The following is a 27303-nucleotide window of genomic DNA, read 5'->3' as shown; positions in this document are numbered from 1 at the left end:
ACTCAGGAATTCCACATTATTCCATATACAGTTTCCTGATATGAACTTGGGTTAGAACAGCCAAAGTTACCCAGAAAATGTGCTGCAAAATGATATTATCCTCCCTGGAGAAGTGTCACTGAAGTATATAAACCTTGGCTCTTAGATTCTTCTGAGTCCAATGATTAAACAAAAATGGTAGCAGCCCCCCTTTAAGTCCCCCTGTGGGTGTGAAAAAAATGCCTAAAAGTCACTTAGAAGAAAGATTTAAGAAGATACCAAAGACAACTGTTCCTCAGAGAGATCCAGGGACATGAGACACTTGATTGGTCTGAACTCCCATAACACTTAAAATTTGAAAGTCACCATCTGAAAAAGCAATTCTCTTTTTTATTCTGAAAATCTTTTCTCCACAACTATACTGAAAGCTCCCTGGATGCAGGGACCATGATTTATTCTCCAGGGTTGGGCATGGAGGAGGAGTACAAAAACAGAATTCCAGTAACGGATGGAAGAGAATCCCAGTGTGGTTAATGTGAGTGTAAGATGGCAGGAGAGGGGCAGGGTCAGTACTGAGACATGGCTCTGGGTCCTGAGTTTTCCTTTTATGAAACCCTATGCTTAAAACAAAACAAAATGGTTGAATCCCTTCTTGTTCACCTGAAACTATCACAACATTGTTTCTTAATCAGCTATACCCCTATACTAGGAAAAAAAAAGAAAAAACAAAACACTACAATCTGAAAAAATATCTTTAAGTGAAAACAAAAACCCCTATGCTTTTTCAATTCCTTTGGATTTCCTAAAGCTTGGTTTTCCCAACCACCACTGATACGATGCTCTTTCCTAATTATTACTCTTGAATGATAGGGGATAACAGTGAGGAAAGAGACATGAACGTGGTAAATATAGTTGGAGCTGTACATCCATCTGATTTTAAAACATCTCTACCTTTCTTTCCCAAAGATGCCTTAAACCTTTTTATTTTATATTTTTGCCATGCTGTGCAGAATGTAGAAACTTCCATCACTGGGATAGAATCCATGCCTCCTGTAGTGGAAGCATGGAGTCTTAACCATTGGACTGCCAGGAATTCCAAAGATGCTTTAAACTTAAAACTACTTTCAGTGAAATGAACTAGCAGTCTTTCCAGTCTCTTAAGCCAGAAGCCTGGAAGTCATCCTTGACTGTTCCCTTTATAGTAACCTCAACACCAAGTCCTGCTGAGTCTACTTCCTAAATGCCTTCAAGCCTGGCCTTTTCTCTTCCTCAAGGCTACTCTTCACTCTGACCCATTCATTTCTCATCCAGATCACTGCAACAGGCTTCCTGAGAGAGGTGATAGTTAGGCTGCCTTGAAAGACAAAGAGAAGTCAGTCAAGCAGCAGTTTGTTTAGAGAACTGTTCCCTGCTGATGACACATGGGGCCTGGGGGCCGGTGAGGAAGGAGAAGCGGCCAGGGTATGGAAGAGGAAGGGCCTTCTAAGCCAGGCTAAAGAGTATTTAGGTTTCATCCTGAAGGCAATGGGCACCCACTCAAAGGCTTCAAGCAGTGGAGGGAAATGCTCAGATCTGTATTTCAGAAAGACCACAGAGGGCTTTTGGAAGCATAAGGAGAATGGCTTGGGGGACAAGACTAAAAGAAAAGAGGCCAGTTAGGAAGCTGTTGGTGAAAAGTAATTAGAGTAGGAACTGAGAGGATGGGAATATCATTCAAAGATATAAAGGTATGGTGCATGCTGTCATCTTTCATCTTTCATCCTCCCTTCTTTTGTAACCTAGAGCATCTATTCACATTTTTCTAGTGCATTTGGTACAACGGATGCCCCGTCCCTCCCCAACCCCCGCCAGACAGCAGCTCACTGCACTTACCGAGAATGGGTTGGGGGTTGGTGAGGAAAAATGGTGCAGTGCTGGCAAGAACTTCAGCAGCAGCCAGCCTGGACTCTGTGGGGAGATGATCTCCACAGGAAGAGACAACCAACTGAACCCACTGCTGCAGGTTGGGGGCCACCAAGTCTCTGGTCTGAAAGTACAAAGTGTACACACACCAATTCAGAAGGGGCAACATGAGCAGACACAGAATTAGGGATAAGTACATAGTGTATACCACACTGGATCTGCAAGTTAGCTCTCAGCACAGGAGGAAGGAAGAAAGGTTTATTAGCTGCTTTTCCATCCCAACTAGGGAGAAAAAAACAACTCCAGGGAAGGAAATGTGATCCTTCCGTAATATGGAGGCGCTGTAATGAGAGAACAAGTTCCAGGAGTCTTTCTGGATGCAAATCAGATTATCAGAACACTGATGTATTTGATAGCTTTGGTAAAGACAAAACTTTTGGGGGAAGACTGGCAGTCAATACCTGTTGTCCCCCAAACCAGATTCTCTATCTTTAGCAATAGAACCCCAGAGTTTTGCCTGGGCATGTGGGTGCTCAGCTGAAGACTACATTTCCCAGGTTCCCTTGTGTTGGGGCATAACATGTGTTTAAGTTCTGACTAATAGGGTGCCATTAAAAGTGGTATCTGTGCAATTTCAGGTCATATGTAAGGAAACAGGTGTGAACCTCACATCCTGGGTTTCTCCTTCCTGCTAGTTGAGTGAAGACAAGGTGATGGGAGCTGCTGCAACTATCTGGGACCTTAGAATGGAAGCTATGCTAAGGACAGCAGAACAACAAGGTAGAAAGGTCTGGGGGCCAATATTGTCGAATCACTATGTTTTGGACTGCTTCTTTCTGGTTTAAGCCACTGTATTTCTGAGTTTCTGTTATATTTTTTTCCCTCTGTTACATTTAAAGCAGCATCCTAACCAACATTATTGTTTAAACAAAACCCTATTGTTGTTTCTTTATAATAACAGCTATATCGAGATATACATACCATATAATTCACCCTTTTAAATACATACTTCAATGATTTTCAGTACATTCACAGATATGTGTGTACCACCACCACCAGAATCAATTTTAGAACATTTTAATCAGCAAAAAGAGAAACCCTGTATCCTTTAGTTATCATCCCCATCCTGTCAGCTCCCCCTCCCCCCAACCCTAAACCATTAGTCTATTTTCTGTCTTTATGGATTTGTCTGTTCTGGACATTTCATATAAATTGAATCATACAGACGACCAACAGGCACATGAAAAGATGCTCAATAGCACTATTCAGTTCAGTTCAGTCGCTCAGTCGTGTCCAACTCTTTGTGACCCCATGAATCGCAGCACGCCAGGCCTCCCTGTCCATCACCAACTCCCAGAATTTACTCAAACTCATGTCCATCAAGTCGGTGATGCCATCCAGCCATCTCATCCTCTGTTGTCCCCTTCTCCTCCTGCCCCCAATCCCTCCCAGCATCAGGGTCTTTTCCAGTGAGTCAACTCTTGAAATGCAAATCGAAACTACAGTGAGGTATCACCTCATACCAATTAGAATGGCTATCATTAAAAAGTCTACAAATATTAAATGCTGAATGGGGTGTGGAAAAAAGGGAACCCTCCTATACTGTTGGTGGGAATGTAAATTGGTAAGGCCACTATGCAGAACAGTGTGGAGGTTCCTTAAAAAACTAAAACTAGAGCGGCCATTGATCCTACAATTCCACTCCTAGACATATATTAGAAGAAAACTCTAATTCAAAAAGATACATGCACCCCAGTGTGCATAGCAGCACTATTTACATTAGGCAGGACATGGAAGCAACCTAAGCACCCACCAACTTTATTATCCATGATGAAGATGTGGTGTATATACACAATGGAATGTTACTCAGCCCAGAAAAAGAACAAAATAATGCCATTTGTAGCACCATGGATGGTTAGAAATTATATTAATGAAGTAAGTCAGACAGAGAAAGACAAATATCATATGATATCACTTATATGTGAAATCTTAAAAAATAACATGAATGGATTATAGAGTCACCCTCATGGACTCCAATCAAAACTGCCCAGAACAAAAGAAGAGAGATGCTAAACATGGTGCTCACAGAATTCTCAAGTTATAACCAAAGTGAAAAATCAACATGAACAATGTTCTTGTAGAAGCTACACACCCGTGCCACAGATTCTGCCCGTGGGATGATTTACTTTTACTGATACCTTCCAGGGAAATCAGAGAACAGAAATCTAGACCCTAGAACAGGGGAATCAGCCTTACCTCGTCACACATCTGCATGTGGTAGGCAATCACTTTGGAGGCGAGTCTCAGAGCTTCACTTTGAATTTCAGACCTAGAAAGGTGAGCCAGAAGACATACCAAACAAAAAACCACCCTAAAATTAATATAGCACTGTAAGGCAATTACACTTCAATAAATATACAATTATGAAAATAAGTAAAATCAATCATTTTATATATATACACATACATACATACATACATATATATATATATATATATGGTTTTTGCAGACAGTCTGTACTCCATGTGGCTGTGAAGACTGGCAATTTCTATCTCGTGGCTACACAAATGCTTCTGGAAGTAATTACCTTTTGGTAATTAATGGGAAACTCTGACATCATTCTATTGCTTGGGCTGAGAACATAGCCTGAGACTTAGAAAGAAATACAGGACCTGAGTCCATAGGCCAGGGCTGTGCTCAAGTTCATTGCATAAATAACTGACAGGACCATGTGTTGTACCGAGTTTGCACAAGGAGCACTGCGGGCAAACCTTTCATGGGAAGCAATATCCATCGTCCAGATCAGGAACTCCTTTGGGCTGAGATGGACACGGTGTTCCGTCTGAGGGAGCCACTCACTGGGGTCCAAGCAATGGAGAATTTTCAGTATCTATGTGAGCCAGACCCATGGAAAACAAACAAACATACAAAAACCTCAGAAAAGAATCTTCAGAATCTAAATAAAATAATCACTTGTATGGATAAGGAAGTCTAGCTTTCAAAAAGCTCCCACTGTCTTCTTTCCCGCTGCCCCCTCACCCCGCTTAACAGCTTTGAAAGAACAAGACAGTTGGGAGCAGTGGCATACTGAGATCAGAGGCTAGATGCCATATTCCTAGGTCAGTGCCCTTTCCTTTAAAAAAAAAAAATTTTTTTTTAAATTTCTGACCATACCACTAGGCATATGAAATCTTAGCTCCCAGCCAGGGATCGAACCCACACCCTCTGCATGGAAGCATGGAGTCTTGACCACTGGACCACCAGGGAAGTCCCAGTGCCCTTTCCTTTTGATTGTGCTTTCCAGGTAACCATCTGCCCCTAAAAAGCCATGTCAGCAGAGACTTACCCTTTAGCACATTCTACAGCCAATTTTCAATGCTCTGTCTCCTTGGGCACTGAGTGGCCTACTCTCTCAATCTCTGTCTTTGCTTAAACTCTGTTGGCAATACCATTATCATCGGACACTTTTCTTAGTGCCCTTTTTAGGCATGAAGCCACGCCAAGCATTGTGCAAAGAGTCCTTGCCCTTTGGATGCTGAATCTCCTTCCTATCCTGGAGATGCCACACCCAGTCCCGCCTCATGACCTTACCACTCGAGTGGGGCTCGCCAGAGAGTGTGGGGAGAGGAAAGTGTACCCGTCAGTCATGAGACTTTACCTTGCAGAGGCATTCTGGGTGATTTTCCTTCAGCACCAATGTCAAGAATGTCCCTCCCATATTCCACAGTAAGGGCGGCAGTCCCTTCTCTCCCAGAGCAGAGGCTGCTGTTGAGAACCTTTCCAGCAGGGCTTCCAGCGTGAGCAGGCGCACTTCAGGGAAGGAAGACTCTAACAGCTGAGAGAAGGAGATGGGAACATCCCTGTTCTGCTCTCCAGCCTGGGCCGCTACTGTCCACACTGCAGCGATGGCCAGTTTGGTGAGGCTCTGGAGATACTGGGGTAGGCCTGGCACTGTGTAGGTATAGGGGAACCCTGTTATCAGCTCTGATCCTGAGATGATCCTTCTGACTTCCTCCCAGAAGCCAAGATGCTCCAGAACTAAAAAAAACAGAAAGGCAAATTAAAAGAGATGATCACTTTATTCAGGGGTCCACAAAGGACATGGGAGAATATGCAAGGCTCTGGATACCCTGGGCAGAACTACCAGACCTCCTTCCTGAGTAGATTTCATATAAACCATGTAAGAAGTGATGAGGCCACTAAGATTCAGAATTCTGGCCCTGAAGTACTTCCTATTCAGGTAAAATAATTCCCTCCTCGCCACCCCAGGGTCACAGAAGGCATTCGTATCAGAAAATGTGTTCCTGGTACCTTTCCCTAACATCCAATACATGCAAACTCAGTGACCTCTTGCATCACCAAGTCTCAAAGCTGAGCAGGATAAAAGGACATCTAGTCCAAGCTCCCTGAAGAGCTAGATCCCTTCTACAGCACCTTTTCTCAGGGTGGGTTCCACCCTGAGGTTGGGTTCCACCAACAGCAACTTGGAGCTCACGAGACAGACTGTTTCACTGTTCAGTAGATCTAATTGTCACAAAGTTCGTTTTGGAGTTTCCACTGAGTGGCCCGATTCTGCATTACCAGGTCCCCAGTGAACCAACCCTTTAGGCATTTGAATAGTTACTGTATCCCGCCTGTGTTCCCCATATGAAACAGTCCTACTGCCTTCAACTAGTTCCCAGATGATGGGGTCCACCCTCTCTCACTGTTCTGAGCCCCCCTTCCTTTGGACATGCCTCACCCCCTCTTCAGGCAGGCCACAGAGAAGGGAACACGGCTCCCTCGTGGTCTGAGCAGTAGGACTGCTGCTGCCCCCATTCTGACACGAGGCTGCTGCAGTTGTATGATGCCAGTGACTCGTGTGGAGCATGGAGTCAACTGAAACTGCAGGCCTTTCCTTTTCACACGGTCTGCTGACGGTGGTGGGTCACCCACCTACCACCTGTACTCAGGACTCAGATCAAGACTTCTTTTGTTTATTTGCTTTAAACCCAAATAGATACCTGTTAAATTTTATCTCCCTGTTAAATTTTGTGATCTGCCTTTTAGATTGCCGAGATCTTTTTGTAGCCTCAGTTCTGATCACAAATACTTACTATCTGTTTACCATGTGCTGGGTGCTAAGTAAAATAAGAACACTGCCTTTAGGGAGTTTAGTTTAGTATTTTTGTTGGAGAAAGAGAAATGAATGACTTGGTGATTCCAATATAATAGTGGAAGTCTTAAAGAGGAAGAGAGAGGAAAATGCATCGGAACCGCCAAAGGTTCAAAGGCATAACATGGAATGGACCATGTGGGGAACCATAGGCAGTTTGATCTCAGCACAGAATTCAAGGTGGGGAACACAGTGACTAGAGAAGCAATGTGGCCAGGATGGAGAGAACCTCCTAGGCCACGTGAAGGAACCTACCCATTCTTCTGCAGCCAGAGGATGCCACTGAGGGGTTATTTTAAGCAACAAGGTCAAGAAAACATGTTCACTGAACTGTTTTTATTGCTGAAAGGGCAATATTAGAAGCAAAGAGACCAGATGAACAACTGCTGCAGTAGCGGTGGAGAAAAAGGATGAAGTAAGGAAGAAAAAGGAAGAAGATGTATTTTATCTGCTGCCAAAGAGCTTCAAAACTGATGGGAGGATAAAAGCAACTACTGAAACAGCAAAATGCTTAGTGCCCTAAAATCATTAGGGAAGGGCTGGTAACTGTTGTATTAATGTGCCAGGCACTATAAAATATCACATACCCATTTTTTAATGCTATGAATAACAATTACATTTAGAATTGGTGGCTCAGATGGTAAAGAATCTGCCTGGAATGTGGGAGACCCAGGTTCAATTGTGGGTCGGGAAGATCTCCTGGAGAAGGAAATGGCAACCTGCTAGAGTATTCTTTCCTGGAGAATTCCAAGGACAGAGGAGCCTGATGGGCTATAGTCTGTGGGGTCACAAAGAGTTGGACACAACTGAATCTTTGTCTTCTTAGAGTTGACACTCGTTGAGTATTAGTCTAAGCACTTTAATAAGTACTAACTCATTTAATGAAATAGGCACTATTATGATTCCTCAGTATTTTACAGATGAGGAAACAGAGGTTAAGTTACTTGCCCACGGCCACACAGGAAATAGCAGGTAAAGGAAATACGAAAGCCACAGAACAGCCAAAAGGAATGCAATGCACACTTACTTTCTATTAGAAGAAGTTAAAAAAAAAAAAAAAAAAAAGGCGGTGGGGGAGCCTTCAGGAGGGAACAGAATTTAAGATGGGCACTGAGGCTGCCCAGAGGTGCCTGCCTGGAAGAGGAAAGGGCAGTTGCTGGGGTGGGAGAGCCGGTAGAGTAGATAAAGAGAGGCAGGCAGATGCTTCACTGAATTAACCTGTCAACAGAGGAGCAGCCGGGGACGTTCTGTCAGAGTCACAAGCTAGGAAACTATCAGATGACATTCATGTAGGTGCTTTCTCTAAACTGCTGGTTAGAAATACTTTGTTCTGCAGAAAGACCCAATGAGGGGTCCTAAAGCAGAGTTTCTCAAACAGAGTGAGCATCAGACCCACCCGGAGGGCTTGTTAAACCACAGAGCACTGCTTGGGCCTCACCCCCAGTTTCTGATCCGGGATGGTTGCGGGGGTACCAGGAATCTGCATTTCCAGCAAGTTCCCAGGTGATGCTGCTGCTGCTGCCAGGTACTCCAAAAACCACTGCCTTCAGGTGATGGCTCTTAACCAGAAGTTATTAAAACCACACACATGCCCCAATCCCATCTTTGTAGACTCCGATTCGGACGGCCCTGATCCCATCTTTGTAGACTCCAATTTGGTTGGTTTGGAATTAGCCAACAGGTAATTCTGCTCTGTCCCCCAGCAGAGGACCACACTCTTAAGCTATGACTTTCACAGGGGTTCACAGGGTTTGGGGGGGTGGGTAGATATGGGCTACAGTTCCAAAGAGCACAGCTGATTCCAACCCAGTACTTCACCATAGTGAAGAACTAGAAAATTCACCGTCCGCATTTTCTGTTATCAATAAAAACATCAAAGGAGGGGAAGTCCCCAAGAATTCAAAAGAATGAATAAAGTTCTAGAAAGGTCCCTCACAGGCAGGCTTTCAACACTGGCTCATTATATACATGTTCTGTTCCAGGTCCTAGTCCACCAGACTCTTCTGTCCATGGAATTCTCCAGGCAAGGATACTGGAGCAGGTTGCTATTTCCTCCTCCAGGGGATCTTCCCAACCCAGGGATGGAACGCATGTCTCTTGCGTTTCCTGCACTGGCAGGCGGATTCTTTACCACTTTCCTGCTGCACCTGGGAAGCCTCTAGGGTGCAGCAGGAAATTAGAAAGACCAGGCTCGGCTGTCCTGGAGCTCGTCTTTAAATGGGAACACCCTCTCTGCCAGTGTCAGAATGAGGGGGCCTCTGGGTGGAACAGGAGGTTGGGATTAGAAATACAAGCAGGAATGTTGCTTTCCTCTCTAGAGCTGTGGTTTCTCAGCCTGGGAAGTACATTACATTTATCTGCAGAGCTTTAGAAAAACACTCATGTCAGGGGAGACTTGACCGCATCTCTAGGGCGAGCCTGGTTTCAAGGTGACCCAAGTGATGCCGCTGTGCACCTGGGGTCACCGTTACTGCTTCATGGACAGAAAAAAACTCAACTTAGTACTTCGATGGCACTTAGTTCTTCAGTCTGAGGTCTGACAACCCTCTTTTCTAGAAGACAAATTTTCTACTTGCAATTTCAATTTTGCTGGCTTTGGCGTGTCTCCTTTCTATCTTTCTTGGAAAGCCAAGTGTTCCAATGGAAGAATTAAGTGCCTCCCCTTTAATGGCCCCATCTGATTTTTCATTAATTAGATGATTTTTGTAAACTCTTGTTAATTGGAGTTTTTTTTCCATCCCTACTCATTTGGAACAGCTGGATTTTCCCAATAGTGTAGTCATTTTAGTCACCCAAGTATGTGTGACTGATTCTAAACATTCAATATGATTTCAGTTTTGAAAAGAATTTCTTTTTTTTCTTCTTTAGACCAAGTATATTCCTAACCTTCACAGGAATGGCTGAATGGCTGGATTCACTTGGAAAGACAATCCTTCCTGCTGTGCTATGTCCTGGTTCAATGGAGAAATAATTCCCAAGTTTGGAATTCAAGAACCAATCAAAAATCAAAACAATGTGACAAGCTGGTATAAGTTGCCAACATTTTATTTGGTGAAGAAAGGATGTTAAAAAATCTACTAGCTGTCATTATTCCATGAAAAAAAGGCTATCTGAACAACAAAAAAGTCACAGACTTCCAGGGTCATCATAAAGGACACTTGAGAGAAATGTGGTTTTAAGAAATATTTGCTTAGTTTGTCATTCTGCTGTAGTTTTATGGTGAAAATATCACCAGGGAGCAGCATTAGGGAACTGCAGCCTTGGAGAAGGTGGTGGAAGTTTCCTGAGGTTGATCCATCTGGAGAGCAAGCCCAACCTGAGCAGAGGATTCCTAGAGAGGAATGGGGGGCCTCTGCCGATCCCTCAGGATGGCAAGCAGAGTGTCCATGAGAAGAGGCACAGTCCTTTATTCACACAATTCCCTCTGGGAGTCTCAGATATGCTATTTTAGCAGTTTTGGTTCTTTGGGAAATTGTAGATTTCAGTGTTATGTCTGAAACTTGATTGCTAAATTAGCTGGATTTCAAAGCTGCCATTCCCTAACCAACCAAGGCAGGGCGCTGACATCAATCCAGGCTGTGAATAGAGGATTTAAAAGCAGCACTACCTAGAGCAGAACTAGAACCAGAGATCAAATTGCCAGCATCCACTGGATCGTAGAAAAAGCAAGGGAATTAAAAAAACCATTTACTTCTGCTTCATTGACTATACTAAAGCCTTTGACTGTGTGGATCACAACAAACTGCAGAAGATTTTTCAAGAGATGAGAATACCAGACGGCCTTACCTGTTTCCTGAGAAACCTGTGTAAAGGTCAAGAAGCAACAGTTAGAACCAGACATGGAACAACCGATTGGTTCAAAATTGGGAAAGGAGTACATCAAGGCCGAATATTGTCACCCTGCTTATTGAACTTGTATGCAGAGTGAGTGAAGTGAAGTGAAAGTTGCTCAGTCGTGTTTGACTCTTTTGACCCACTATACAGTCCATGGAATTCTCCAGTCCAGAATACTGGAGTGGGTAGTTCCCTTCCCTAGGGGATCTTCCCAACCTAGAGATCAAACCCAGGTCTCCGCCATTGCAGGTGAATTCTTTACCAGCTGAGCCACAAGGGAAGCCCAAGAATACTGGAGTGGGTAGCCTATCCCTTCTCCAGTGGATCTTCCCAACCCAGAAATCGAACCGGGGTTTCCTGCATTGCAGGCAGAGTTTTTACCAACTGAGCTATCAGGGACATCACATGAAATGCCAGACTGGATGTCTCACAAGCTGGAATCAAGATTGCCACGAGAAATACCAACAACTTCAGATACGCAGATGATACCGCTCCAGTGGCATAAAGTGAAGAGGAACTAAAGAGCCTCTTGATGAAAGTGAAAGAGGAGAGTGAAAAAGCTGCCTTAAAGCTTAGCATTCAAAAAACAAAGACCATGGCATCCGGTCCCATCACTTCATGGCAAATAGATGGGGAAACAATGAAACAGTGACAGATTTTATTTTCTTGGGCTCCAAAATCACTGCAGATGGTGACTGCAGCCATGAAATTAAAGACTCCTTGGAAGAAAAGCTATGACAAATCTAGACAATGTATTAAAAAGCAGAGACATCACTTTGCTGACAAAGGTCTATCTAGTCAAAGCTATGGTTTTTCCAGTAGTCATGTATGGATGTGAGAGTTGGACCATAAAGAAGGCTGAATGATGTAGAATTGATGCTTTCTAATTGTGGTGTTGGAGAAGACTCTTGAGAGTTCCTTGGACAGCAAGGAGATGAAACTAGTCAATTCTCAAGGAAATCAACTCTGAATATTCACTGGAAGGACTGGTGCTGAAGCTGAAGCTCCAATATTTTGGCCACCTGATGCAAAGAGCTGACTCACAGGAAAAGATCCTGATGCTGGGAAAGATTGAGGGCAAGAGGAGAAGGGGATGACAGAGGATGAGATGGTCGGATGGCATCACTGACTCAATGGACATGAGTTTGAGCAAACTCAGGGAGATAGCGTAGGACAGGGAAGCCTGGCATGCTGCAGTTCATGTAGCACAAAGAATGGGACACAACTTAGCGACTGAACAACAACAATCTAGAGTAAGGTCAGCATCCTATTTCCAAAATCCTGTTCTATTATTTAGGGAAGTCTATCTCCTCCCTAGTGGAGAAGGAAATGGTAACCCACTCCAGTATTCTTGCCTGGAGAATCCCATGGACGGAGGAGCCTGGTAGGCTACAGTCCACGGGGTCTCAAAGAGTCGGACAGGACTAAGCGACTTCACTTTCACTTTCATCTCCTCCCTAGAGGAGTAGCACAGCCTGAAAGGGCAGGCCTGCTGGTCATTTATTTCTGATTTTCTGAGCTACTGGTACAGGTTTGTTTAAAAAAAAAAAAAAAATCAACATAATCTGAAAAGATTCATGCTAATCTAAACAGCTTTAATAAGAACATTCTGAAAAACAATGTGGGTGATATCATTACCACATAATTATGGACACAGTGGAGTTTCACCTGAGAGCATTTAATTTAGGTAAATTTAACTCTTAAGTACTCAGCAAACAGAGAGAAAGAGAGAGATTGAAAAATAACAATTAAAAGAGAGGGCAGTTTCATTTGACATTCCAGTCACTGAGCACACCCCCAGAAGGGTGGTTGTGCTGTTACCTCAGACCAGTGAGTCTCAAACTTTGGGGCACTCACCTCCAGAGCTCCTGATTAGTAGGTCTGGGAGAGCCCATCCTCCCACCCCCGCATCCCCCAATCACAATCTAACAAATTCTGGGTGATGCTGCTGCTACTGCTGATGATGCAGGGACCACACTTTAAGAACCACTACTTCAGACCATCTGAGATCATCCGTGCTTCTCACAGCATAAACATCTTGCTGTGCCGAACGTGTATAATTCCAGTGTTTAATGGTATTTGTTTTTGTACACCATGGCCGCTAATCATATGCCAACCCCTTCATCTAGTGCTTAACCTAAGAGTTCCTGAATATTATACAGTTCCTGGCTTTCACTGTTACTGTCCCAAAATAAGATAGCCTCATTGCTTTGTGCTGAGCTGGCCAAAATCAAAAGGGCCAGAGGGAGTAAGGGTAAGGGTCCAAAGTGACAGTTTTCTTGGCTCCCACTGAGATGGTTATAGGAGAAGCTAAAGCCCCAGTAATCACAGCAAAGTTCTACTAATAAGCAGCAGTCAGAATCCATAAAGGGGGAAGTAAGTCACTTATTGGGGATACCACATAAATGACAATGATATTGATTGTGACACTATGCTGGTCACTTGCCACTGAGCCGCAGAAGAAGGTTCTTCATTCTGCCTGACCTTTCACATGCTGTTCCCTCTGCCTTGAATGAATGAACAAATGAATGAATTTCTCTTTCATATACTGTAACAGTTTTGAATGCTCTGATACCATTTGGTCAAAAAAAGTTTGTAGAAATTTCCCCTATTCCCCCTGCCCTCAGAATCTCCACCCTCCTTAAAGAAGTAAACAGCGAGGAAATACAAAGCAGATTTTACTTATAAGGCATTGTGGGATGGCCAGCTTTTTCTGTTTCAAAGAACTGTAGCTCTGGTCCGAGAGATCTGTAATCAGATCCAACAAAAGTTCTTATCTGGAACAGTTGATAAATGGGTTCTAAAAATAATCACAGATGATAAGTTGTACACTCTGTGAATGCTAATGTCCTGTTACGAAACTTCTCAGTTAAAAAAAAATTATATTTGGAGAGAGAAGGAAACCATAGGAACTACAACAACAACAGTTCAACAACAAAAAACCAACTGATTTAATAAATCTTGGCTGCTTCTTATCAAAGGGAAATTCCATTCTATTTAATCCTTTGCCGCTCCCAGTAAACAGCAATTCTGACCTGAGGGGCCCTTCCAGTTACAAACATGGAGAATGACCTGGTGGAAGGGTCTGGGGACTAACTTTGTCTAGGGAAACAGTACCAGTTGTTTCTTTCTTGCCTACTTTTGTTTCCAGGTCTCTGAACCCCTCAAGCCTGACGGGCATTAAGTGTGGCCCCGGGCACAAGGTATTTCCTTACTTTGTACTTCCTCCCTCCTTACTTCTTTAAGAAGGATTGAATGGCATCACTGACTCGATGGACATGAGTATGAGCAAGCTCCGGGAGTTGGTGAAGGACAGGGAAGCTTGGGGTACTGCAGTTCATGGGGTCAGACACAACTGAGTGACCGAACTGACTGACTGACACACCCCTTTGAAAACATTCCCCACTTCCCTGCCCCAGCATTATTCTAGAACCATATTTTAAGAATTCCTTATCTGCTGTTGAGGAAGGAGGATGTGCTTCTGAGAATACTATTTGAAGACTCTCAGTCAACCCACAAAATAAGAAGAGTCCCTGTGGTTTGGGAGACAGGGAGTCAGAAGAGCTCTGAAGGAATTTGGGTCGGCTAAAAATGAGCTCATCAGGCACTGGGTGGGACCAGCAGTTTTTACTTCGTGTCTCCACCCACCATCCCATCCCTGGCTCTGCCCAACACTGGGAGGAAGTCAGGAAATACTTGCGGATAAACACATGACAACCCAAAGACACAAACATAAAATTACCTCTAAGCCTACACTGCTTTGGGTTCTTTGTCAGCGAATTGCTCCTAAGGACAAGATTGGGAAATCAGAAGCTTCCTTATCACACCTTGAGTTGAGTTCAGTCGCTCCATCGTGTCCGACTCTTTGTGACCCCATGGACTGCAGCACCCCCATTTAATTTAACCTTTTCCCCCACAAAGGACCTCAGGGTTCTCTTCTACCCTTAGGCAATGAGGTACAGTGCCAAACCAACTTAAGAGGCTTGGTAGCTGTCTGAGAAGATTCCCTTAAATAACTGGGGCTTACCTCTGCTGTCTCACCTGTAATGAAAGACTAGGACCACGAGTCAGTCCCTTGCCAACACTACACTTTACCGTTCTAGGAGAAACAGACTCTAAGATTGAAGAGGTTCCTGGCACCAGTGGGTTACATCAGCTCCTCTGGGAATGATGTTGTAAGGTACAGTTGACAGCTGGCAAATCCAACAGTCTGGTTGGACTGGGAATTCAATTTAAGGTGAAGTGTGGCAATTAAATAAGGTAAAGGGAGCAATTATGTAAATTCTGCCAGATGGGCAGTAGAGGTGAGTCTGGAGTAAGCACACTTGGCCATGGGGCCAGCAGAAGCTCTGTCTTCTGTTATGGATGAGATGACCCTTCATTTGTTCCTGCCATCAATTTTACTTCCTCACAGCTCTTTTTCTTCCAGTGTTGAACTTTTCCTTTTCATGGAGTTCTAACAATTTTTTTCACGTGACCTTCACTTCAATCCTCTGAGGGTATTATCCCTATTTTACAACTGAGGAACTAAGAGGTTCCAAAACAAAGTGATTAAAGTGATTTCTGCTTTAGCCTATGGAAGTGTAACGGCTACAGAAATTGCCCTTTGCCATAAACAACTAGAAAAGTAGACAAATGTATGTATGAAATTGTTGTTCTTAAGCATCAGACACGAGTAGTGTATTTCCCTGAGAGAAGGAAACAAACAAAGTAAGCCTTACAGTTGCCCTGGACTACTACCTAGAGACAACCCCAGCACAGAGACGGGAACCCAGAGCCCAGAGATCCCGCTGAGCCAAAACAGCTGTATAGTCACATGAAAAAATAAAAAAGAGAACTTCGACCTTAGCTCATGACATATATGAGAATTAGCTCAAAGTGGATCATGGATCTAAATGTAAAACCTTAAATATCAAACTTTAAAAGAAAACCTGAGGGAACATTGCTGTGACCTTGGAGATGCAAAAACTTTTTGACTAGGGCACAAAAACCATAAAACACAGAGAAAACATGGAGAAATCTGACTTCATCAAAATTAAAAAGAGTCATTTTTCAAAACACATTGTTAAGTAAAAAGACAAGCAACAGATAGAAGGTCTTTAACAAATATTTATCTGTATAAAGTACATATATTCAGAACAAAGAACCAACTTAATAATAAGAAAAACACAAGTAAAAAAAGACATGCACGAGACATTTGAACACAGACTTTACCAAAAAAGATAAATGCATGGCAAGTAAGGTACATGAAAAGATGCTCAGTAAAACTGGTCACTGTTGCTGTTGTTTAGCCACTAATTCATGTCCTACTCTTTGTGACCCTGCCTACTCTGTGTGAGGCTGCCAGGTTCCTCTGTCCATGGGATTTCCCAGGCAAGAATACTGGAGGGGGTGGCCATTTCCTTTTCCAGGAGATCATCCTGATCCTAGGATCAAACCCACGTCTCCTGCACTGGCAGATGGGTTCTTCACTGAGCTATCAGGGAAGCCCAACTGGTCATTAGGGACATGCAAATTAAAATCATAATGAGACACCATTACACATCTACCAGATGGCTAAAACTAACAAGAGGGACAATATCAAGTCTAGACGAGAATGCAGAACAACTAGACCTCTCTCATCCATTGCTGGTGGGAATGCAAAGTGGTAAACAGTTTGGCAGTTTCTTATTACTTAAACAATCCTTATTACATAATACAGTAACCCCTCTCCCAGGTTTTACTTAAGAGAGATAAAAACATATGGCCACACCAATACTTCTATGTCCAGAGCTGCTTTTTTCTCTGGCTGTGCTGGGTCTTCGTTGCTGCCTGTCAGTTTTCTGCAGTTGTGGTGAGCAGAGGCTACTCTTTTTGCAGTGCTCAGCCTTGAGCAGTTGCAGCACATGGGCTCAGCAGTTGTGCTGCACACAGCAGTGCTTAGGAAATATCCAAAAGAATTGAGAGCATCAGTTCAGTTCAGTTCAGTCACTCAGTCGTGTCCAACTCTTTGTGACCCCATGAACCACAGCACCTACAGGCCTCCCTGTCCATCACCAACACCCAGAGTCCACCCAGACCTATGTCCATTGGGTCAGTGATGCCATCCAACCATCTCATCCTCTGTCATCCCCTTCTCCTCCTGCCCTCAATCTTTCCCAGCATCAGGGTCTTTTCCAATGAGTCAGCTCTTCACATCAGGTGGCCAAAGTATTGGAGTCTCAGCTTCAACATCAGTCCTTCCAATGAACACCCAGGACTGATCTCCTTTAGGATGGACTAGTTGGATCTCCTTGCAGTCCAAGGGACTCTCAAGAGTCTTCTCCAACACCACAGTTCAAAAGCATCAATTCTTCAGCGCTCAGCTTTCTTTACAGTCCAACTCTCACATCCATACATGACTACTGGAAAAACCACAGCCTTGACTAGACAGACCTTTGTTGACAACGTCTCTGCTTTTTATGCTGTCTAGGTTGGTCATAATTTTCCTTCCAAGGAGTAAGCGTCTTTTAATTTCATGGCTGCAATCACCATCTGCAGTGAATTTGGAGCCTAAAGAAATAAAGTCAGCCACTGTTTCCCCATCTATTTGCCATGAAGTGATGGGACCAGATGCCATGATCTTAGTTTTTTGAATGTTGAGCTTTAAGCCAACTTTTTCACTCTCCTCTTTCACTTTCATCAAGAGGCTCTTTAGTTCTTCTTCACTTTCTGCCATAAGGGTGGTGTCATCTGCATATCTGAGGTTATTGATATTTCTCCCAGCAATCTTGATTCCAGCTTGTGCTTGCTTCAGCCCAGCGTTTCTCATGATGTACTCTGCATGTAAGTTAAATAAGCAGGGTGACAATATACAGCCTTGATGTACTCCTTTTCTTATTTGGAACCAGTCTGTTGTTTCATGTCCAGTTCTAACTGTTGCTTCCTGACCTGCATACAAGTTTCTCAGGAGGCAGGTCAGGTGGTCTGGTATTCCCATCTCTTTCAGAATTTTCCACAGTTTAGTGTGATCCACATAGTCAAAGGCTTTGGCATAGTCAATGAAGCAGAAGTAGGTGTCTGACCTTTTCCAGTCCCATGGCCACTGCTTAGTTTTCCAAATTTGCTGACATATTGAGTGCAGCACTTTCACAGCATCATCTTTTAGGATTTGAAATAGCTCAACTGGAATTCCATCACCTCCACTAGCTTTGTTCGTAGTGATGCTTCCTAAGGCCCACTTGACTTCACATTCCAGGATGTCTGGCTCTAGGTGAGTGATCACACCATGGTGATTATCTGGGTCATGAAGATCTTTTCTGTACAGTTCTTCTGTGTATTCTTGCCACCTCTTCTTAATATCTTCTGCTTCTGTTAGGTCCATACCATTTCTGTCCTTTATTGAGCCCATCTTTGCATGAAATGTTCCCTTGGTATCTCTAATTTTCTTGAAGAGGTCTCTAGTCTTTCCCATTCTATTGTTTTCCTCTATTTCTTTGCATTGATTGTTGAGGAAGGCTTTCTTATCTCTCCTTGCTATTCTTTGGAACTCTGCATTCAAATGGGTATATCTTTCCTTTTCTCCTTTGTTTTTTGCTTCTCTTCTTCTCACAGTTATTTGTAAGGCCTCCTCACACAGCCGTTTTGCTTTTTTGCATTTCTGAGAGCATATGTACCTACAAAAATTTGTCCACGAATCTTCACAGCAGCCTTATTCATTAACAGCCAAAAAGTGTAAATAGTTGAAAAGTCCATCAACTGATGAAACAAAACATGGTATATCTAACAATGGAATATCGTTCAGTCATAAAAAAAAAGATTCATGCTACAACATGGGTGAACCTTGAAAACTTTAAGTGAAAGAATCCAGACACAAAAGTTGGATTATGTTGTTTGATTCCACTTACATGAAATACCTAGGATAAACTTACAAAAACATCTTGCTTAACTAAATTAATTGACATGGGTAGCTGGACTTCCCTGGTGGCTCTGATGGTAAAGAATCCGCCTGCAATGCAGGAGACCTGGCTTCAGTCCCTGGGTCGGGAAGATCCCCTGGAGAAGGTAACGGCTACCTACTCCAGTAGTCTTGCCTGGGAAATCCCACGGACAGAGGAGCTTAGCAGGCTACAGTCCATGGGGTTGAAAACTAGTTCCAGATTATCCATGAGGAGGCGGGCTAGAGTGGGGCAAGACAGGAACACAGAGAAAACTGAAATCACAGATGTTCTGGGACCCCAGTTGCCCACTGGAATGGTATTTTACTTCTGGGGTGGAAATTTGAGTACACAGGTTTCATAACATGGTTCTGTTATGATCCAGACACGTCGTCCAACTCTCAATACCACTGACTTTGGTCACAGAAATGACAGTGAGCCAGGATACAGGAAAGCTTGACTTTTTCACTAACCAGCTATGTGACCTTGGGCAAGTCACTTAATTGCTACAGTTTCCACTCTACCTACTGATGATCTCTAAACTCTAAAAATTCTAAGAATTGTGGGCCAGCATACTCAGCACCAGGCTTGGAATTAACAAACGGCCAACACCACATGAAACTAGCAATCTACTAATATATCCTGTATTATTGCGATTTCCGAAAGGTAGCTAGGAATCATCTGCTCATTTGAGTAGCTCACTGTTCCCTGGGAAAGAGACTTTTGGCAAAAGCAACTGTTCAGATGATAGTCCCAGTGTTTTGGAGAAAAGCAGCTAATTTATTGACAACAAAGCATTTTTTTTTTTTTTTTGAACTTTCATAGCTGCAGATCCACAAAGTCCCCAGAAGACTAAAAATATGTTCTCAATTACCTTTTATCTCCCACCCAGAGCTGAGAGAATAGCACCAACTGTGTCATATTAAACACATCTGCATCCAACACTGATGAAAGTGCATGACCACGAGAACAGATAAGAGTTGTTTTCAATTTGTTCAGATGGGATTGGTTAAATTTAACCTAATTTGACCAAATAATCAAAGCAGGTGTTTGTAAGTTGCCAATGTTTTTATTCTCTATAATTGTTTGGCTATATTTCCCAGGAACTTAGGTAAAGGAAGTTACACCATCAACATCTAAGTTGGCTTTTGGGAGAGCTTATATTACTGAACTTCCATGATATAAATACAAGCAGTAGAAAATGACAGTCTGTCTTCTAATCGCCTTATGGAGGTGGCGGTTCAGTCGCTAAGTTGTGTCCGACTCTTGCAATCCCGTGGACTGTAGCCTGTCAGGCTCCTCTGTCCATGGGATTCTCCAGGCAAGAGTACTGGAGTGGGCTGCCATTTCCTTCTCCAGGGGATCTTCCCGACCCAGGAATCAAACCTGGGTGTCCGGCATTGCAGGCAGATGCTTTACCAACTGAGCTATGAGGGAAGCCCTTCTAATCTTATACTGATCTACAGAGCACACTAACTTGGCATTCAGGCTGTTTAGGGATCCTGACTTTCAAAGGGAAAAAGGGCAGGTGGCTTCCCAGGAGTGTCAAGCTTTCTCTTTCTAGTAACTAGTCCTGGGTACGCTCTTGTATTATTCCACACACCCTGGAGATGGGGGACAGCAACACAGACAAGAAAGTCCCCATAAAAGCATTTGATTTGGAAGCTACTGGAAAGGGGATCCCTCTCTGAGGCCTGGGGGTTCTGCAGGAGGGGCAGGCTCCTGGGAAGCTGAATCGACAGAAGCTCTAAAGCACGTCTTCCCGAGACAGGGAGTAGTTTTTCTGACTCAGGCTTGAGTGGGCTGTGGGGCCGGGAAGGGGCGTGGATGGAGAGCTCAGCCGTGCTCCTCTATACGCGTGACGTCGGGCGGCTCTCTCTGCACCTCAGTTTCCTCAAGTCTAAAATGAAGGGTCAGCTTCCCTCATGGCTTACTGGTAAAGAAATCTGCCTGCCAATGCAGGTGACACAGGTTCGACCCCTGATCTGGGAAGATCCCACATCCTGTGGAGCAACTAAGCTTGTGTGCCACAACCACTGAGCCAGCGCTCCAGAGCCCGGGAACGGCAACTACTGAGTCCGACTGCGGCAACTACCTAAGCCCGTGCACCCTAGAGCCTGTGCTCTGCAATGAGACGCTGCTGCAATGAGAACCCCTCATACTGGAACTAGAGATAGACCCCACTCGCCAAACTAGAGAAAAGACTGCACAGCCAAAAATAAATAAATAAACATTTAAAAAATAACCATAAAAAATTAATATAAAATGAAGGACCACTAGCACCTCTTATTAACGCACACAAAATGCTTGGCACAGTGTTTGGCACGGAGTTAAGTGCTCCATACAGGTTGACCATAATTATTATGACCCCTACAAGGGAGATGATACTGCAAATAATGTTTCCTGAAAATGAGAATATAATGGGAATCCTATATACATTTCAGGGGTAGGAAAACAGCCTCGTAAGATCACTTACATGATGTGGGCCAGATGGACAAAACCTCCTCACGCATAAAATATTTTTTGGAAACTGTTATGATGTCATTTCTTTATTTCTTTGGGATTAACTAATCCTCTTCAAGATTCATGTTTTAATATGTGACACATACAGAGAATTACAAAAGAAATACCAGGTTATATAAAATTAGTAAAATGGAGACTAAGAAAGGAAAAGCCCACACATAAACCCACCAAGAGAGCTTAAACTGAGAGTCAGTGCAAATAGGTAAGATATTTGTTTAAACACTTGGTAAAAGAAAATGTTCAATTCAGTAGCTGTGAAAAACATAAATTTAAGGGGTGTGGGCATAAGAGAGAAATAGAAAATCCACCTCTCAGAATAAAGGGGGTAAATATTTAGTCAGCTCTCAGATAGTATTTCAGTAAATAGATATTTCGATGGAAAATTTCCAACCTGAGAGCAAATAATTTAAGATGGGTTTAAAATGAGAATGAAAGCTCTCCATTTCCCTGTCCCTGCCCAGGCCTGTAACCCAGCCTCTGAGTTCTTGCAGCAGTTTGGCTCTTTCTTCCTTATCCCCCCAACTCCAACTGGAGACTATAATTTTCTTTCTAGCAGGAAACTGATATATACTAATGATGACAGCTGGATTCAGAAGAGGAAAAAGAATACAGGGGACAGAGAGTCCTTGTGGGTTTAAATCACTTTAAAACTCAAAACAAAACCCCCAGATTTGGAATTTTTAAAACCTAGTTAATGGCTAAGGAAACCTCAAATGATTGGGAAGTACTAAGATAAAAGTTTGAATTACACAAAACACATCATTATCTTAAGCTGTTCTAATCATCTTCTCTGCCTTTCCCCTTCACTGGTTTTCTCATTGTTTATGCCCCCAGCCCTTCAGTGTAGTTCTAAGACATTTCAGAGGTAGAAATAGCCTGCCAAGGTCACTTACAGAATAGTGTTTGAGAGGAGATGGGCAGATCCTCCTCCATCCAAAAAAGTTTCCCAGAAACTGGTGTTGCTTCATTTCTTTTGGAATAATTAACATCCTTTAAGATTCATATCTACAAATAGTTACTGTTGAAATACATGTATACATACACACATAAGAGTAAAACAGAATTATGTAAAATTAGTAAAATGGAAAATAAGAGGAAGAAATTCCCTTAAATTGCACTATTTTTAGCATAGTGTTGCCATTAATTCTAGTCCTCCACTTCCAATCCCCTTTCTCCCAAACCCTCAATGGTGCCTATCACAATGCCCCGACACTCCATGAAAGCATTTTCAGTTATATTCTTTTTCCATGACAAAGGCACTTGGCTCCATAAGGAATATAAATATCCCATAAGGCTGTGGGCACAGAAAACATCCCTTTATCTTAAAAACCATGTGACCTTATTCTCTGTCTTATATCCTCCAATAATCTCCTTTGTCTACAGGGTCAAATTCAAGCTCCTTAGGCTTCCCTGGTAGCGCCAGGGGTAAAGAACCTGCCTCTAATGCAGGGGATATAAGAAACACAGCCTTGATCCCTGGGTTGGGAAGAACCCCTGGAGGAGGGCATGGCAACCGACTCCAAGAAGAATCCCATGGACAGAGGAGCCTGGTGGGCTACAGTCCATAGGGTCACAAAAAGTCAGACACGACTGAAACGACTTAGCACGCATGCAGACTTTGGCCCATGAAGCTCTCCTTGACTGAGATCCTGCCTTCCAGTCTCACTTCTAGTCACATCTCCCTGTCCTTGAACCCAACAATTCAATCACACTGTCCTAGTTCTTTGACAGCTAGCTCTTTGACGTGAGCCTCTGTGGCTTCAGACATGTTCCTTCCTCTGTCTCTAACACCCACCTACACTTTGACCACCTGGTGAATTTCTACATATCCTCAAAACTCTGCTCCTCCTCTATGAGCCACCTCCCCCTCTATGAAGCCTTTCCTGTTCTACCAAGTAGAAATGACCTTTTATTCTTTAGTGCCTCACATGTATCCCATATACACTTCATTTATAGCATCTCAATCCCGTTTTGTGCCCATTTACAAGCCTCAAACATACCATGTGCCTCTCCAGATGTAGTTGTTTGTCTGATGTTAGCATGTCATGTCTGATAAATGAAAAAATCAACAAACAACATGATGGCCATTTTCTGGATCAGTAAAAGGGGCAGGAGCACGTCTAATCCAGTGGATTCCAAAGTGGATTCCTGACATTCTATGCCAGGTATGCTTCAGTGTTTTCCTAGGAAAGCAGGCATTTCTTCTTTCTTGAAAATGTTTAAGAACATGAGTAGAACTGTAAATGTGAGGAGTTGACCATAAGTCTGCCAGGCTGCAGAGAACTGGATTAACTGCATGGTTTCCAGCCAATGATAATGATGATAATAATATTAACAGTAGCGAATATTTATTGAGTGCTTATTCTGTGCCATGCCAAGGACATTCTAAGATATAGACTCTGTTATATCCCCATTTACAATTGAGAAAAAAGTGTCTCAAGGAGGTTAAACGGCTTGCCTAAGGTCACAAAAACTAGGAAATGGCAGACCTGGGATTCAGACCTAGGGATCAAGTTTTACAGCCCTTGGGGTACACTCCCTACTCTGAGTTTGATGAGCTTTGGACGTAGACAGATGTATATTTACAAACATATGCATATGATATAAACATTTGATTTGAATTTGGAAAATGAATTTACATCTGACTAAGGCATGAGTTTAAATAAGATTTGTACCTTTTTCTTTTAATTTATTTTTGGCTGCACTGGGTCTTCGTTGTTGGGCGGGGGCTTTCTCTTGTTGTGGTGAGAAGGGGCTACTTTCCAGCTGTGGTGTACAGGCTTCTCACTTCGTTGGCTTCTCTTGTTGCGGAGCATGGGCTCCAGAGTGCGCAGGCTTCAGTGGCTGCGGCCCGGGGGCTCAGGAGTGGCAGCTCTTGGACTTAGTTGAACTGCAGCATGTGCACTCTACCCGGACTAGGGATTGAACCCTTGTCTCCTGCATTGGCTGGCAGATTTTTACTCAATGGACCACCAGGGGAGTCCTAAGATTTGTATCTTGATGACAACTGTTACTATTATAGAAACTGAAAATTTTTTCTTTCAATTAATCAATTAGTAACAAAGACATTCGGGGACTTCCCTGGTGGTCCAGTGGTTAAGAATCTACCTTGCAATGCAGGGGATGTGGGTTCAATTCCTGGTTGGGGAAACTAAGGTCTCACATGCCACGGAGCAACTAAGCCCGCTGGCCACAACTAGAGAGTCTGTGTGCCACAATGATGCAACTAAAACCCCGTGTGGCACAGCTAAGACCAGACACAGCCAAATAAATAAATTAATTTTAAAAAATCCATTTAATACACACTACTACTTGCTTAGCTGGGGGACATAGAATCTTAGATGATCTATTCTTTCAAGGCATTTGCGATGGAAACTTGTCACAATGATACTTTGAAATCACACTGAAATCTACACATCCAGGTGTAGCTACTGTTTAAACTGCCTTTGGAAATAATTAATTACACACTAAGAATTGATTTAATTATTTTAAGCTCACAGTTTATTTTTATTCTAAACAGTGCTACCTACCTTGGCCACCATTTTATTTGAGATTTATTATTCTTGGTATGTAGTCGCTAAGTCATGTCCTGTTCTTTACGACCTCATGGACTGTGGCACACCAGGCTCCTCTGTCCATCGGGTTCTCCAGGCAAAAATGCTGGAGTGGGTTGTCATTTCTTTCTCCAGGGGATCTTCCAGGGCTAGAGATCAAATCAGAGTCTTCCACATTGGCAGGTGGATTCTTTACCACTGAACCACCAGGTACACCATTATCTAATACTTGGTTAATTCTAAAAATCTAATTCATACTCAAAGGAGGAAAATTTGCTACTGCTATTTGTGTGGATGTAGTATACAGTTATATACATTCATATAGAAAGATACATACGTATATATTCTGTGTTTTATGAGGGCAATTCCCAAAGGACTGGGAAAAACATCAGTACTTGTCCAACAGGAATATATGAGCCATACATGTACATTTCGATTTTTTAATAGTTATATTCTAAAAAGAACGGCATCACTGACTCAACGGACATGAGTTTGAGCAAACTCCAGGAGATAGTGAAGGACAGAGAAGCCTGGTGTGCTGCAGTCCATAGGGTCACAAAGAGTCAGACACGACTTAACGACTGAAGAAAAACAACGAAAAGTAAAAAGAAACAGATGAAATCAACTTCAATAACACTTTTTACTTAAACTAATATATCAAAAATATTATCATTCCAATATGTAATCAATATAAACATTATTGAGAAATTAAACCTTTTTTTAAATACCAAGTCTTTGAAATTCAGTGTGTATTTTATTCTTACAGAACAGTTCAACTTGGATCAACCACATCTCAACAGTTCAAGAGCCACATGTGGCTAGTGACTGCCATACTAGAGAAGGCAGGATGAAATATTTAGAGCTATGGCTGTCATACCAAAAAAAAAAAAAAAGTAACAGTGACCCATCCCCTACACATCTTACTCTACAAAGTAATGACTCTAAGAGGTATAATACACTGATTCAAGTGAAATGCTGTTGAGTGATAACAGCTTGTGAGCACACTTAATTGGGGGTGTAAACACTAAATAACGTCAGAATTTGTGGAAAGGATAATTCCAAAAGGCCAAAGTCATCTTCATGATTCATTAGTAAAGGACAGGCAATTGGAGAAGAGAGAAGGGTATTTTACAATATTCAAGGGTTAACCCTTTCAGACAAAAAATAATGGTACTAATACACCAGGAAAAACTTAGTTCAACAAATGAAAGATTAGAGTCGATCACACAACTATGATACGAACCCAGTGAATGGACTTGTAAGTAGTGAGCAACTCTTTCATGAACGAGGCTCTTTAAAACATCAAGCAGAGAAGTACTACTAAGCTACATGAAATTTGGAACTGAGATACAAAAATGGTAGAAACTATTTTTTGGTACTAAAAATGGTACAAACGATTTACATGGTAACGTCTGATTCTTAATCTCTTTATACTCTCTGGACCTCAATTAACTCAAGTGTAAAATAAAGTGGACACAACCCTCAGGTCCCTTACAGCCAGAGTGACCTGTGATTTATTGTGCAAACCTGGACACTTTCAAGAGTAAAAGGGGCACTATTAATAATTATGCTGGGATAAGAGGTATAAACTAGAACCGTTTCACAGCCATAAAACTATACGATCCTCTTCTACCAAACGGATGCAACAGCTACTCCTATGCAGGGATGTGGAGCTGATCAAAGTCCAGGCGTGTTCTTATTACCTCTGCGTGGCCACAGGGGCCTTGTGGGCTAATATACACTGACCTGAGTGAGGCAGCTTTGCATCTCCCCCCAGAGCATTTTAAATTGGTTTGAATTTGGGAACAGGATTCCATATGGACAGAGCTGGACTCTGACAGCCTGAATATATTTACTGAAGACAACAAATCATTGACAGACTAAATGTAACAGAGGAAAGGCCTGGCCTGCTTGTACTCAGAATCTGACTTTGTAATTGTAGCCTCCTTTAGACAGGCCTAATCAATTAGAAGAGGCTGATTTTAACCAGTTGCAGGCTCATTACCCTGCATTCCAGTTTGTGTTGATGAAAATCAGTTTCAGTCTGTGGCCTGGAACTCATGTACAGCACTTCCTGCGGCCTCTTATATAAACACATCAAAACATTTTTTTTTTATTTGGAGCTGCCCCTCTCCATTTTAAGAAAACCACTTTGTGAATCATGATGAAAATAGAACAACTGCATGTGGATCTGGGGCCCATACCAGGAAACATACGTGACACCAAGGAACATGTACAAAGTCAGAGCTTAAGGTAGTACATGGTAGATTTGAGACTGAGTCTCAAATATCTAGGCTCCAGCAACAAATGAGTCTACTCGGTTATCGCCGCAAAATGGAACAGAATGAACTCTTGAGTTACTGAAAATGACAAGAGTCGAGTCCAGACTCTTCCCGGAATGACCAAATAGAAAACAAACTTGCAACTCAACAAGGACAAGTTTCCTTGGGAAGCTTTTATG

The 27303-nt window shown here is 42.8% G+C and overlaps 1 protein-coding gene across 5 annotated transcripts in view; it reads right to left on the bottom strand.

The window, feature by feature from the left end:
* The window catches only part of THADA (THADA armadillo repeat containing), a 327909-nt gene that overhangs the window by 50321 nt on the left and 250285 nt on the right, over positions 1 to 27303 (bottom strand). For all 5 annotated transcript variants that reach the window (XM_043918136.1, XM_043918140.1, XM_043918139.1 and 2 more), the window contains 4 exons: positions 5540 to 5919; positions 4653 to 4771; positions 4138 to 4210; positions 1852 to 2005 (listed from right to left, as the gene is read on the bottom strand). In XM_043918136.1, coding sequence (XP_043774071.1) covers positions 1852 to 2005; positions 4138 to 4210; positions 4653 to 4771; positions 5540 to 5919 — 726 coding nt within the window. The remainder of the gene's footprint in view (positions 1 to 1851; positions 2006 to 4137; positions 4211 to 4652; positions 4772 to 5539; positions 5920 to 27303) is intronic.

This window comes from Cervus elaphus, chromosome 11 (assembly GCF_910594005.1).
Source record: "Cervus elaphus chromosome 11, mCerEla1.1, whole genome shotgun sequence".
Classification (NCBI taxonomy): domain Eukaryota; kingdom Metazoa; phylum Chordata; class Mammalia; order Artiodactyla; family Cervidae; genus Cervus; species Cervus elaphus.
Note: the sequence above shows the minus strand (reverse complement) of the source record. Positions and strands in the feature narration are given on the sequence as shown.